Source organism: Pleuronectes platessa, chromosome 3 (assembly GCF_947347685.1).
Source record: "Pleuronectes platessa chromosome 3, fPlePla1.1, whole genome shotgun sequence".
Classification (NCBI taxonomy): Eukaryota; Metazoa; Chordata; class Actinopteri; order Pleuronectiformes; family Pleuronectidae; genus Pleuronectes; species Pleuronectes platessa.
Genome location: NC_070628.1, coordinates 19,444,450 through 19,460,289, shown reverse-complemented (window position 1 = coordinate 19,460,289; position 15,840 = coordinate 19,444,450). Strand labels below are relative to the sequence as shown.

The window sequence follows — 15,840 nt, the reverse complement described above, 5'->3', positions numbered from 1 at the left end:
GGGTGAAGGATGCAGTGATAAAGGGACAGAGGACAGTTGGGTCTATGTACCTCGGCCAGGTCAGAAAACAGGACTTGACTGGCACTTCGCCTCAGAACGTCCCAGTAACTCCGCGCCATAAACTCCTGACTGTCTTTTTTAAGCACCTGTGGGAGCGGTCAAGCAGGGCCATCTTATTTTGAAATTAAAACAGATATATATACAGCATATGAATGAACAGTGTCAAACACAGTAGCAATCATGGGTAAAAAATACTGAATCCGGATCTACCCAATATGAGAGACCATTATGCTAAACAAGGCAGAACATACAGTATAGTGAATAGTAATAAGACTGGGGAAGGGGAAAAAGTAGGATAAAATGATTTATGTTGATCTGACCTAAAAAAAACAGAATTCAGCAAAAGTTTTTTTGTGTGCAATATTTGATTATATTGTAAAATTAAACCATTCGCTTAAATTCATAAAAATATGTTCACATACGCAAATAAATAACCTACGGATTATTGATGGGGACTCTGCTGCATTGTTTCTATAATTAAATCACTAAATCGACCATGTCGTTACGTTGCCTTTGTGCTGAGTCAGCAATGAATACAACAATAAAATGAAATTGTGTATCTAATTAATCTCTGTGGCAAATGCACAATTTTTACACCCTAAAAAGGTTTCCCTACAACGAGCCCATTAAACTATAACACCCCACGTTGAAAAAAGCCTACAAACCAACCAACCACAGTGTCGAGCTCCCTGACCACCCAGCTCGTCCTTCTCTCCAGGGAGGAGGCAGCAGCAGCCATTTTAACATGACCCTGCACCGCTCTTAACTTCACAGTGACAATACAGCCATCCATCACAACACTGACAGGACCAGGAGCATGTGTGTGTGTGTGTGTGTGTGTGTGTGTGTGTGTGTGTGTAAAAGAGAGAGAGAGAGAGAGAGAGAGAGAGAGAGAGAGAGAGAGCTCTCATAGTCCAAATACAGACTAATGGTTGATAGTGTGCAGGTCGTGGACAGTAGCCTATATGTCCCCATAATGGATTTTCCACACTGTCCTCTATTTTCATCAGGTGGGCAGACACTGGATGTTGTGTCTCAAGTGAACATTTGTTTGAAACAATATTTGAACATAAAGTGTCCAAATTTTAAATTAATTATTTCTTACTAGTTTAATTTTGACAGTTATTTCCAGCCTAATTTGGTATGTGATAATCATTGTATAGAATACGTATGTATATTGGATTTTCTTCAATAGAAAAAAGTATACATTTTATTATAAATCATTAGAAAAACCATCTCTCACAAATAGACAAATGTAACTTGTTGGCCTTCTTTAGAGTGGAAATGTGAATGTCCACAAGACAAAACCTCCCTCAAAATGTTTTTTCACAGAATCTCCACAACGCACACACGGACACACACACACACACGCACACACAAACAACACGTGTCTAAAATTTACCCCATCCGATTGTGTTTAGAGTTCCGAGCGTCTCAAATCATTCTAAATTACATCACTCTCTTATTCGTAAGAGTCCATTTCTCCTGACCCCTTAAACCTATTCCCTTTTTTTATGCCATCTCTCTCTCTCGCCATTCATCCCACCCTCGATCAATCACTGACCAGCGGACCTGACAGTTGGACACCCTGTCTTTAATTGAATCCATCCTTTCAAAGAGCCTATGAGCACATTGTACCTCGAAAAGAGAGACATGGACGGGGGCAGGGTTGAGGCTTTGAGATATGTGCATTACACCGTCCTATTGATATCCCCATGTAATTGTCATTTACATCTGCAAAGGCTTTCCAGATTTCATTATAGCCAGGTGCCTGTGAGGTTGTGAAGCTGGTGATAAAGTCACGAAGAATCACTTGTTATATGAATCTGTTATAGGTTTAATAACTACAGTCACCATATCTCTCTTCATTATATATCTCTATGTCTCTACTATACTGTCTTAATGTGTCACAACGATTTACTTTTAGTTTAAACAGACCAATTGGTATTGCATATTTTGCGTTCTTGCCCAGTCTGATAACCAGTAGGGTCAAGTTACAGCACTTTAATTAGTGAGCTTTATCGGTGCCTATAAACTGACTGAGCCCGGTGTTTTTAGCTGTTTCCCGTATTTATGCTAAGATAAGCTAACTGGCTATGGCTGCTTAATCAGCAGAAAGATAGGAGAGTCGTATCGTATTCATCACCTAACTTGAAAGCAATAGGAGTAACATTTAATTTTTGTATTTATTATACTTAGGTAGAGAATTATCTTTATCATAAAAATGGGTAAAAAAAATAATAGAAAATATTACAGCGGTTTTTAATCAGTCAAACACCGAGTGGATAAGAGCTGTAATTGTATATTTAAAATGCTAAATATATGTATTTAATATATATGCCTCACATGCCAACAGATTTGATTTGTATGGATTCAATTGACAAGTAAAACTCCTCTTTCTTTCACATGAAAACACAAAGGTTGTTCCTTTAACATCAAGTAAAGCAGAGAGCACACTAAGGGGATATGGTTTTGGATACATACGCTGTTCATGGGGGCAACCTGATATCCATAGAGCTGCATACTCTAACAAACAGAGAGAGACATGAGGAAGAGAAGTTTCAGAGCATGCAGCCAGAGAGGAGGAGGAGTAGAGAGGAGGAGGAGGAGAGAAGGTAAAAGACATGTTAGTACATGCAAGGAAAGAGGCTGTGGATACACTTTGCAGAGAGATGTGTCCTTTTCAACACATCTGTGATTACATATCAGAACCACACAAACACACACTGAGTTACAACACTACACTGCACCTCCCAGAGGTCGTTGGTGTCAAACTGTGAGTGTGGTGGACACCTAACTTTGTTTCTGTTAATTTCTGTGCATTTCTTTTCGGTCTCTTCAGCAGTGGTGGATTTCAGTGGTCTGTTAGCAGGATTCACACAAACCACTGGACAGATTACCATAAAACCTATGGGGAGGATGTGGTATGGATCAGGAAAGAATCCAACCATAATTGGGTGCGGATCTTGGGCTTTCTTTACTATTGTGACATAAGGAATTTTCAACATTTTTCAACATGTTGATACTTATGAGAATAACTACAGAATCTTGAAGACGTATATCAGGCATGTCTGAATTTAGTGAATTTAAATGTGGTTTCATAAGGAGACTGTTGAGCCTTGATGGAGGTATGCAGTCTACTGATTGTAGATTAATTGTACATTTTTCAAATTCTTGGAAAAAGACAAAACTTAGCCCATCAAATGCATGTTTCTAATTATGAGGTATCTCTAGATCAGCTGATTGATCAAAGGTGAAGATTTTTTTTTTTAACAAATATTTAGCAAATAATAGTTACATAGACTTATATCAATAGGAAATATTCCTCAATCATATGATAAGTGTTGTCATGAAGAGGTCACAAAGAAGTGATATAGCACGAGCATGTAGGGTATGCATTTCCACTTGAACGCTTTTCATTGATAGTCATAATAATAAAACCAGTGATGGAAAGATGCAGTGGAATAAATCAAGGTGACCAGGGCTGTTCCTAAATGTCGACCACAGTTGTGCTGAGAGAGACACATCGATTTGAGAGTGTATCGGATATAACAGGAGGGATAACCGTCAGTACACATTCAAATCACAGCACCTACCACAGTGTCAGAAACAGCTTCTAGAAGGCAGCATGCAATCCAACATGGTCACATGACTGGTTTAACTGTAACTAACACCTGCTTCAATACAGATGAGAACTAACTTGGGTGATGACGTGTTATTTTCAATTCATCCACATCCACAGTTTGACGCAGCACTCACCTTACAGAGGTGACATAAGAAGTGCTGTGCCATAATATATACATGGATGTATTCACATGCCATTTGAAGAGGCAAGTAACAGAAACAGTAAGGTTAACTTTAAACTTAACACATAAGACTTTATACATCTATAATCCCCTTGTATCCATCACACACACACACACACACACACACACACACACACACACACACACACACACACACACACACACACACACACACACACACACACACACACACACACACACACACACACACACACACACACACACACACTGGTCCCGTGTTCTTACCAACTGTGCTGACTTTTCAGCATCTCCCTTCCTTCCCTTCTTCTCGTTTTTCTTCCGGAAGATCTCCTGAAGCTGTAACGAGAGTAAGAATCAGGATCTCTTTGACGATTCAAAGTCAGATCTAAAGCTCCGTTTGAAGCTTAAATGCTCAAGTGTGAAACATCCACTGGGTTCACAGGGTCAGTGACTCGTTCAGACTGGTCTGTGATGGGATCCCAGCACCGCTCTTTCGACTTAATGACTATGAGAGTGTTGGTTTACTAGTTTGGTTTCGGATGTGACTTATTTTCACAGATATAGGAGTAGCCTATTGATCAATACTAAATCATGCGGCAGGAAACAACTTTAGCTGTCCAGAAATCACTATCAGGCGAGTGGTTGTTGATTTTATTTTACTTTCAGCACACGTCGAGCTCTTATATATTTGTGCATTAACAGGACCTTGCTACCGCAGCTCCATCCTCCCAGTCACTGATTTGGAGAATCTGGCTCTAAATGCACAAAATGGCAGCGTTCATTTCTGGATAGTGGGAGGAACTGTAGATGCATCATCCATCTTTATACACAGTCTGATCTGCATTAAGTTAAATACTCTGCTCATTTGACCACATGTGTCACTAGCCGGCAAAAATCAAAGCCTACTGCCGAAGCCGCAATGTGGGAATTTTTTTGTTTTCCACACCTGTCTGCTCCCACAGGGTTTTCCACCACTACCACCCACTCCCGTTGATGCACCATCCCACTCCCACCAGCCTCCACAGAGACACTGAATCGAAATCAGACCTTTTAAATGCTTTAAATTTGAAAAATTGCTACAGCTTAATGATTTAATAAAAGGAAGGTAAAAACAAAGATTATGTCTCTGTTAAATTTTTGTTCATGTTCTTTCTATAAGACAATATACAAAATAGATGATAGTAATATACTCCAGCTCATGCCCAAATTCGCACCAACAACCCTTAGAGGATAAGTGTGAGACTAATTATTAACACTGATTATTATATTAAAACCTTCACAACACTTCTCTGTTTTGATGGGAGCAGAAAGAGATGTGAATATTATAACATGGAAATTCAGCCAAGGGAGGATTTTCTCTCAGTATCACGACTCACCACCAAGAACTCCCTCTTGTCCACCATCTGGTTGCCGTCTGCATCAAACATATTGAAAGCAATCTTGAAACCAGCATGGGGCTCTAGAAAACAGAGAGGAGAGCACATAGGGTGAGTGTGAGCATGTGTTAAAGGTAATTTTGAAACCAGAAATAGAAGAAGTGGCATATAGGACAAGACAGGAGGGGGGGGGGGGGGGGGGGGATTAATCTACAGTTTACAGGACTGTGAGCTAAATGTATACACCCCATGCAACTGGTCATACATGTATTTTAGATTAGCTTCCTTTCTCTCTCTCCCCCTCTGAATTTAAATGAACATATATTAAATTGATCAGACAGAAATATTAAAATCCCTCAGCAGTTTCCTGATTAATGTGGTCATGATTAATGGCTGCTCTCTCATTTTATGCGGGCACACACTGAGCTACAGCAGATGCCAAAACTGGGCCAGTAATTTTTCATTTCAAATTTGCTGAGAGAAAAAACTTAAATTTCTGGTTTCCGACAGCAGGAGAAGAAGACATTAAAAAAAGTATTTTTCTTTCTTTTTCTGTGTCTCTTAATTTCTCTCATACCCTAAGGGCGAGGGGAAATCCACCCGTGCTGCGTCATAATTGTGTCTTGTTAAGTCCTGGGTGGGCCCGAGCACAGTTCAGACCGTGCACCGTAGCTCCACTGACTTTGTTCTCTTTAAAAGAGGGATAGTTTATACTGCTAAGGGAAAGAGAGAGGATGATATAAGAGGGATGTGTAGAGAGAAACTTTCAGGCATACACTGAAAGGAGTCAGTCGTATTTAGCAGGTTTACTGGTACACTGCGTATACCGGCAAATTTTGGTGTAAAAGAGGTATAACGCTGCTCTCAGATAGTAATTATCTAGAGGAGCTGTTTGTGTAAACGCAAATGTCTGATTTGCTTTCTCCAGACATATGTCGTGTCCTGCCCTAAGGTCCTGCCTCCAACAAGCTGTATCCAGACGTTGTGAACGTGTCTAATCCGGACAATCTCCTGCTGTGCTGTTCACATGTGAAAGGCAAAGTCCTCATAGCGTCTGGGTAGTTGGGTCTGCATATTATCTGGACTTTGTTCATGTCTTAAAAAACGTCTTGAGCAGACTCACTTGTCAGGATGCAGAGCAGGAACAGGTACTCTGTGTAGGAGATGATGCCTAGAAACGAGGCCAGGAATAGAGACAGTTAAAGAAAAGGTCAAACACACCCAATGTTTACAGATGTTCAAAGACCGTGGGCCTCCTGACACACACACACACACACACATACACACATACTCACACACACACACACACACATAATCCTTCCTTTCATGAAGATAGCATCTTTAAATGTGTCTTCTTCAAGCTGAGCTGCCGAAAGCTATTAGGCCACACACCGTTTCTTTTCCTACACCCCAAGTGTGTCCAGAGTTGGCAGGGGTGTGATGAGTGTGTGTGTGTGTGTGTGTGTATGTGTGTGTATGTGTGTGTGTGTGTGTGTGTATGTGTGTGTGTGAGTGTGTGTGTCTGTGTTTGGATAAGCAAGTGAAAAATGTTTTAGGAGGTGATCCTTCCTTGCCTCAGGCCCATTTAGAAATCTGTATAGCTCCATCTCATCTCTCTCCCTCTTTGTCGCTCTGTGTCTGATCGTTCAGATAGTTCAGGGTGACTCGCTTGAGTGTTACGGGAGACTGCTTTCCCATGTGTGTGTTTATGTGTGTGCATGTGTGTGTGTGTAGGTGAACAGGACACTATTCGAAGCCATGTGAGCCTTGTGTTTTCCTGATGCATGACTGCTTTGAGTAGAAGAGAGAGCTGGTTCGGGATTGAATTCTCTTTTCTCTGTGTAGACTGAACTGTGCAAAGACTCTGTAACTGCTCAGGTTTCGACATCACATTCTGCATGTTTTAACTCTCACACTATCGCTCATATATCAGTGAACTACAGTAAATGGTTGATTATCTTTGATCAATTATCATTACAAACAGAAAATGAAACAAAATGTCCATTTTGTTATCTTTATATATTATTTTAAACATGTTTATCCTTTATTTGCTTATTGTTCCTATTATTAAGTTCTTACATTGTAACATTTAAGGGAAGCCTAAAAATGTCTTTATTGTTGTCATGAATCTGTATTATTTTTCATTATATTATTCTGCAGTATCTAAATAGGAGTTTAACATTAGGGTTAAACTTCTCGTGAAAAAATATACGTTCTATTTGTGCATGGCTGTTCTGTCTGTCAATATAAATATATGAATATATTGTTGTACAACCTCCCTGAACTGTTGTATAACATTCCTGAGCTTTTTCATAGTTTAAAGTGTTCAAAAATCCACTTCATATGACGGAAATATTCATATAATTCCCTGTAATAATCAAGTACTCAACATATTTATCTCACTGAGAATCAACATGAGTCTAATCAGCTCAGTCAGTTCACGCAAGTTACCAGTCAGCTACCCACATGAAATGTAACAGGTTAACTTGATTGGCACATTTTATAATCATTATCACCATGATATATCACAGTGTTGAACACATTCAATGTTTCTATAGCAATGTAAAAACATTACTGTCACTATGTAAAACATTAACAACACACACACACACCTAGAGAGAGACACTAATGTTCTGGCAAAGCTACATTCCTCAGTTTGACAGACAGCTCTGTTATTCTCAGCAATCCAAGGCAATTCCAGGGACCTCAACTGTCCTTGCTCATCATGGCATGAATAGGAGAGCATGTTCAGACATAAGCGTGCGCACAAACACACACACTCACACACAGACACTCACACATTTACAGCTTTTTCACACAACTTATATCAGAGACCAGATTGGAGGAAAGCTGACACTGACACTGAAAAAAATATGAGAATAAGTACTGAAGAAAACAACACACTGTCCATTTCCAACGATTCCAGGCCACGTTCTGTTCGTGGAGCAGTGAGAGTGTGTGTTTGTGGACTTGACAATATGCCCCAAGCAAATACTTACTGTAATAGACATGCAATGTCTATAAATTAAAACAAACTCTCTCTTTTCCTTTATATAATAAGAATGTATCTACATCCCTCCACTTCTCCTTTCATCCATTCCACTTCCTCACTCCTCTGGTCTCTGTCTTTTCCTTTTCCCCAATCATGATAGAGGTAGAGAGGGGATGCACTACACAGGGTGTGATATATTTAGCATATCCTAGTGTGTGTCTCTGTGTGCGTGTGTGATTATCACCATGGGGACTCACTGTCAAACTGTTTGAAACCTGTGTTACACTCTCCAGAAACAAACGGTTTACAAGGAGAGGAGAGGAAAGAAGAGGAGAGGAATGAAGAGGAGAGGAGAGGAGAGGAGAGGAGAGGAGAGGAGAGGAGAGGAGAGGAGAGGAGGTTTATTTTCAGTGTTTTCAGCAGGTTGTTTGGCCAACCCTCGGATTAGAGCCACCTAGAGTGACACACACACACACACACAAGTTCACAGGTACTATTTAGTCACACCTCAGCAGGTAAGCACTGGTGCACATGAACACATGAAACCGTACTGAAAAGCTGCAAAATGTACAAACTGCAATAAATCTAAATCTTGAATACCCTCACTGACTCCAAAATGAAACAAGATATAATAAATGTAAACTGCAATGGCAAAAACCTAAACCACTGACATTCACTGACCTTTTCATTATCTCACTGCTGCTTATTTACTCAGATAACAAATAAAGCAGGGTTTAAGAGTCTTAGATTATATAAGTGTGCGTGTGAGTGTGTGTACGCGTGCATGTGTATGTGTGCGTGTGCGTGTGTATGCTCTCCTACCTCGTTCTCTCAGGTTGCGGAACAGTTTAGAGGATCCTCTCCATACTGCGGGAGTGTCTGACAGGATCTTCTCCAGCTCCTGACAAAAACACACACACATAAGAAACACATATATTCACAAGTAGATGAACTGTAAAGACACAATCCTGACCTCCAAACTTCAAATTTCAACTTTTACATGGACAGAAACAGACAGAGAGAAAACTATCCATCTTATTGTGTCATTTACTCAAACTATAAATATTTGTGAAAAAATATGCCACCGTGGCTGTGTCCATATTTTCATCTGTTCATCTGATTTATGTTTAAACAAGTCAACAGGTGTATTGAAAATAAAGTGCATCAAGTTATATGTGAATGTCAATTAATACTGTGTGAAAAGAAAAGAAAAGAATGAGATTGATGATCAAAACACATTTAGTGTATAACTGCATTCATTTATATATCATATTTGTAAAAGTTTAAATGTGTATCATCATCCCAGTGAACTGTCTAACAAACTGAAAATAGACATCAATCCAACTGAACTGTCAATCATTGCAACTCTGTGTTTCTGCTGGTGGCAGCGTTAAATGCTATCGTCCTGTAATTCCCCACAAATACTAACAGTGGATACATGCACTGACACTAAAAGTAGGACGTTCCCATTTAAATAAAAAGCTCTTTGTGGAAAAGCCTGGATTTAACCTGCATCCTACACAAAGCCAGCGACAGATGTAACATGCAGCAGATGCCTGCAACATGGAGGAGCAGAAGAAAGCAGCACTAAGCGTGTGTCTCCCACCTGTTTGGTCAGGGACCTCCAGGGCCTCTTGTCTGCCAGGGAACGAGAGACAAAAGAGAGGAGAAGAAGGAGAGAAAGAGGAGAGGAGTTTGGGTGGGCTCAGTCAGATAGCATCTGTATGATCTAGAAATGGGCCTAAATGTGCCGGGGTACAGTCACAACACACACACACACACACACACACACACACACACACACACACACACACACACACACACACACACACACACACACACACACACCAACACACATAGACACACTCGCTGTATATACAGTGTCATCATCACAGACCCATTTGTACTGTCTAAAGTGCCCCGTGCTTTTCTTTGTAGTTTGTGGAATGTCCCTGTAAGAGCACGCAGTACTTTTGCTCTGTTTTATACAACAAAGTTCATCTAATTCAACTTCAAAGGGCGCATTAGAGGATGTCGGCTGCTGAGAGGCTTTGTGCGGCTGTATCGTGTGTCAGTGAGCCGCAGTAGATGTAAACAAACACGTACAGGTGCACAGTTTGCACGCAATACAATCACATGGCAGCCGAAGAAAGGAATGGTAGCCTTTTTGGACGGGCGCTTGTGATAATCTCAACCTGTGAGGACATTTTCAAACACACACCAGTGTAAGTGTGCATGTGTGTGTGTGCATGTGTGTGTGTGTGTGTGTGAGTAACATTAACCTCAGACTAAACAATAGCGGTAAAGCCATCTGCTTTGAGGCTAGCTGGCGAGGACTAATCTGTTTCGACTGGCAGAGGGCTGACAGAAAAAGCAGAGACCTTTTGAAACCATGGATTTTGAAGAGTTTTACATCGTCTCAGTCAAACACATAGATCTATTTTTAATGTTGGAGCTGACATCCGCATTGGGGAATCAAATTTAGATCACAGATGCAGATCTACAAACTCAAACACATCAAATCTAGTGGGTTTTCAAAGGTACTTAAAGGCACATTTACAAAAATAAATGCCAGTCTCTAAATGTGGAAACTAAAGAAATGTAGCTAAACTCTAATATTTTGATCATATCAGTAAACAGATTAAAAATCTAGATAGAGTCCAGCAGAATGTTACAGAGGGAAAACACAAGTGCTCCGATCTAAAGCTGCCTTTATAAATTGGGACTGTTTGTTTGGCCTGTGGTGATGCTGGTTGACTTTTCTTTCTAAAACTGTAAAGGGACCTGCAGTAACTGAGCTGATGGATAAATTCTTTATACATTTTCCAACTCAAATTCACATTATTTTGTACACTGTACATAAACAGCAAGTACTCTAATCTCACAGTGAATACAAAGACCATATATTTTATTATTGCTCTGTTTCAGGTCAAGTGTTTTGAACACAAGAGTGGAAGGTGATTTGTGCGTCTGTGATACTTACTTATTGGTTCATTCATGGTGACCGACTCGATGAAGTTCTGCGGGGTCATGTACAGCTGCCCGTCATACTCCGCTGAGCTGAACATGCGGAAACGATGCTCGTGGGACGACATGTACACGTCTCCGTCTTCAAAGTCAAACGGACGTCCCTGCAGACATCAGCAAGAGTCAAAGCAATCACACATATACCACATTCTGCTTTCTGCAATATTAATACGCGACTGACATTCAGTTGATCACATTCGCTGCGACTTCTCCAGCTGTGAGAGCTTTCTGTGAAGACAGAGCGCTGTGCCACTCATGCAGACGGCCCAGATTAAACACTATGTGCCTCTCCACTGCTTTTGAACCGCCGTAATGAGGAGATCCATCTATTCTTGGCATCAACTCTCTCCATTTAGCTCTGTGAGATTATAAATAGAGTCAGCACCTCTGGCACAGTGCAATCACGGAACAGGGACACACACACGCACACACACACACACACATGCACGCACGCCCACAAACTCATGCATACACACTTTCTACTTGATTAGCATCTTTCTCTCAGAAGCCAGCGCTTCAACTTGATTAGCTGCAGTGTGGGAGAAGTGCTACGCCGACAGATCGTGCTGCATGGAGCTGTGTAATTAGCAGAGAGCTTTCCAAATTTAACCCTGTTTAGCTGCAGGCCCGGTGCACCGAGGTTCCTCCTCAGCTCAGCTAACATGCTAATGAGCGAACGGATTCATTCATAAAGCTTTGAAGCTGCCTTCACCGAGGGGGCTTTTGAACGCAGGAATAGGAGATGAGAGTTAGGCTTCATAGGAATGCACTGTAATCAAGAGGAAGAGCACAGTTACTCTCACTAATGAATGAAGTTTACAGAGTTCTGCAAAAAGGAAACTTGGTTCACAGGCTGTGTGCTTCACAATGTGATGGAAGAGGCAGTGTTATCTCCTTTGGGAAAAGAATATCTGAATGCAGGTTAGTGCTCACACTGCAGCACCATGTTTTTGTATAGTTATAATGTCATGTACCCAAAACTAAACCTGTTCCTGTTGCTTCTTCTTGTTTTCCTGGCTGCTCGGCAGATGCTCCAGGTGTTTTCCCCTCAGGCAACCCAGTATTCTCTGTGCACAGCTGCAGCTCTTTCATCCATCTCCTGGGTTTTCTCCCAGCCACACTCTGCGAACTCTAATCCTCCCGAGTTCCCTCCTGACATCAGATCACCTAAATTACAGTTACACCTAACCAGGTAAAGCCTCGACAAAAGTCGTCTTCAATCTGAGGTGTCATAAGTTGCTGACACTGTTGGTAAAAACAATTTTCCAAATAGGAAGAAGCCGTTCACAACCAGTCTAATGCTGAACCATGGTCTTTCTGACTGTGCTCTTGAAGGGGAACTTCACCAATTTTAAACATCAAAGTCTATTTATTGTCAGGCAGTGCTATACATGTGAAAAAAGTTGTGTAAAGCCATTTTCTGGCTCTAGAGGGAGCTACGCAAACATCTGGTAATTGCTTCCAGTGATGTCACTTGAGGCTAAGGGTGTAACTTTTGTGAAACTGCGATCAAACGGCCACAATCTCAGACAGGACGGTGTTACTGTGATACCCTAACACCCACCTGCTGTCACTACTGCAGCTGCAGCCTGTTGAGCTCTCAGTACCTTACAAATGTAACAGAACTCATTTATAGTTTATATTTGATAAATATTTGGTCCATTCATGATTGAGTGGTTGCACCTGCAGTAAAGGTTAGGCTTATTTAGCTGTGGATGGACAATAACCAAGAGATTGCAGACCATCAGGGCCCATTTAAGTCAGTGTGGCAACATTTTGGTTTAAAACATGTTTAAAGGTTCAGTGTGTAAGATTTTGGTGTAAAGGATCTATTGGTTTTATATAAAATAATCCTAGTAATGTTGTGACTTTAGTGTTTCATCTAAATTAGACAAATTGTTGTTTTCTTTACTTTACTTTCAAACTGAACACCTTTTGAGTTGTTATGACATCTAAAAGCTACCATAGGTTCTATTTCATGTTTGGAGGGGAGGGCGAGGTGAGGGGGTATTCATGTGCAACATGCACTGCACCACTAGATGTCACTAAATTGTACACACTGAACCTTTAATAACAAAAATGTATAAAGTAAACCATGAATTATTAAACATTACAACCTAAGTCTCTTCTTAAGTCTTGACTAGCCTGTGCAGAGTTTGGCCGTGTCCATGTCCTTTAGGGCTAGTCCCCAGCCAATGGTTATTGTAAGTAAGTCTATGACAACCAGGTTTCTACCTCAACTGACCCTTTTGTTTTTCCTGCCAGCACGGTGTTTTTGTTATCTGAATCCTTATTGCAACCTTTTACTGAGTCATACTAGACTATTTTACATTTTCCCTCACTGGAGCTATCCTGTTCCCACGTTGAGTTGCTGATTCGTCAACATGTTCACCTGTCAGGTAGCCTGACTCTCCATCTCCATCTTCTACTCTGGCTACCCCTCCGTCATCCTAGTTTCCCTGCAAGCAGCTCTTCTATCCCAGGCAGTTAAGAAGATTCAGCTTTCCATATACAACCTGTATATACCTCACATTATTAGCTAGCAGTTTGACGATGGCTTTTAGATTGATTTACTACCTTACAATAAGCAAATGCTCCCAGTTCAATTCAGCTGGTTTACAAATAATTGCAAATCACTACAGGTCTCCAACAGCATAGCCATCGCAAAATAGTAGAGTGTGGTACAGTTTCATACACGGAACATACAGCTGAAAAATCCGTCAAAGAGTAAGCACATAGCAACTGAAACTCATGGTCCAGCTGTGGACCTTTGTGGAATGGAAGTTAATGTGAAAAGGAGATACCAGTGACCGGTCAGATGAAGGATGAAGCCGTGCGATCTGTGTTTCTGAACAAGCCACAGTCCCCGATGTATTAAAGATACCTCTTTTTCTTTCATTTTCTATTCTCCTTTGCTTATCACTAATGACTCTTCTGACTGTGACTTTATCACTTTGATTATGGAGCACTGTGTAAGTAGTGTCCGTGAAAAGTGTTGAATAAATAAACTAGACATACTCTGTCCTGTTTTTATGCTTTGACAATCTTCATTTGTCTGACCTAATTCAACTGAGGGGCAGCAGTTTGGTAAGAGGAGTTTATCTTATCTTATCCCATATCCACATTAGTTTAACTCATAACTTTATCATGATACGTTTGAAAGGGACATGTGAGTTTGGAAAGAAATGAACCGTTGCTTAGCAGATACAAGTTTTATGGCTTTATTTCTGTGCATTCGGATTTGATGCTCATAATGATAGTCAACTTTTCATTGTGAATATCAGTCAAGATTTTATATAAATATATACAGAAATACAGTCATGTACAAGCACATTCATTTAATATATGTATAGATTTTAACCTGGGGCTGCAATTAACAACTTAACCTCAGCAATTAATCTGTTTGTGTTTACGGTCTATAAAATGTCAAAAATATGTGAATCCATTTTCAGATTACTATACCACATAAGACTCTGGAGCTGAGGAAAGTCATTTTTATTTGAAAACTTAATTCCACAATTTCATCATGAAGTTGTCTGACACTGATACATATGATGTGTTTACTTTCAGTGCCTAAAACTTACACACTATTTTATATTGTTCTGAACATGGATTTAGCAATTTTACTGTTGGTACTTTAAGTAAATTTTTCTACTTGCACTTTGAACCTATGTAAACAGGTTGAATGTACAACTTTGACTTGTATTCCCTACATTATGATATCCAATGCCTCACCACTGTCACCCTGCTCACACACATCTGCTCTGGCAGTGGCATCCTCGTCTTGTTGTCATTTCAGCACCAGCTCGAGAGGAGAGCGCCAGGCCTGGACGTGCGCGCGCACGTGGTTTAGCAGCCAAGCAGTGAGACACAGTTTCCAGTGGGTGAACTGGGGATGAATGACACAGTGTGTCCGCTCAGAGGAAAACATACACACACTGCCAGCCACAGAGCAGAGGTGGGCCCGTGTAGCTGCGCCTAGAGGAGCGACATACTCTTTGCGCTCGGTGGTGTGTTTTCACTTCCTCACTGAGGCCCTCATTACTGAGGACTTTTAAATGTGACCACAGACTCAGCATCAGCCCTGCAGCTCTGGTGCTCTAGTAAAGACTGTTGGCCTCCTACCTTCTCCTTCGCCTGGACTCGGGGGATGGTCGGCAGTAAATCGTTGATGCTGTGTCTCTCCATCCTCTTCCTGCCTCTGCCGCGCGTCATGTCGCTGTAGAGGTAAAGAGCCACGGCGCCTCCCGCCGCGACACACATCCCGACCGCCACACAGCCCCGGACTCTCCCTCCACTGGGCCTCTGACCGCCGACCAGCTCTGTTCTCCTCGCCGACCAGAGGTTCATCTTCCCGGCCAGAGCTGCCACTCTGCGGAAAGCGGCCATCGCTGCTGCTGCTGGTTGTTGTGGTGGAGACGCTGCTGCTGCTGTGATTATTGTAACTTTAGGGGCAGGACTCAAATATCGCGTTCACACGCTTTCATCGCGAGATGTGCAGCCTCTGTGTTGATGCTGAGGCTGCGAGTCCCACACAGAGAAGTGTGAGGGTTGGATGGTTCACTGAGTGATGGTGAAGGTCCATGATAAAGATGTG

The 15,840-nt window shown here is 41.3% G+C and overlaps 1 protein-coding gene across 3 annotated transcripts in view; it reads right to left on the bottom strand.

Annotated features, from left to right (window-relative positions):
• LOC128437434 (calcium uptake protein 3, mitochondrial) overlaps positions 1-15,632 on the bottom strand; it is a 28,021-nt gene extending 12,389 nt beyond the window's left edge. For 2 of the 3 annotated variants that reach the window (XM_053419584.1, XM_053419582.1), the window contains exons 1-9: positions 15,369-15,632; positions 11,200-11,347; positions 9,823-9,854; positions 9,039-9,117; positions 6,348-6,395; positions 5,225-5,307; positions 4,113-4,184; positions 2,545-2,586; positions 51-146 (exon numbers count right to left, since the gene is read on the bottom strand). In XM_053419584.1, the coding sequence (XP_053275559.1) occupies positions 51-146; positions 2,545-2,586; positions 4,113-4,184; positions 5,225-5,307; positions 6,348-6,395; positions 9,039-9,117; positions 9,823-9,854; positions 11,200-11,347; positions 15,369-15,632 (864 nt within the window). The remainder of the gene's footprint in view (positions 1-50; positions 147-2,544; positions 2,587-4,112; positions 4,185-5,224; positions 5,308-6,347; positions 6,396-9,038; positions 9,118-9,822; positions 9,855-11,199; positions 11,348-15,368) is intronic. The other variant, XM_053419585.1, reaches the window with a different exon arrangement.
• Between the last annotated feature and the right edge of the window lie 208 nt (positions 15,633-15,840).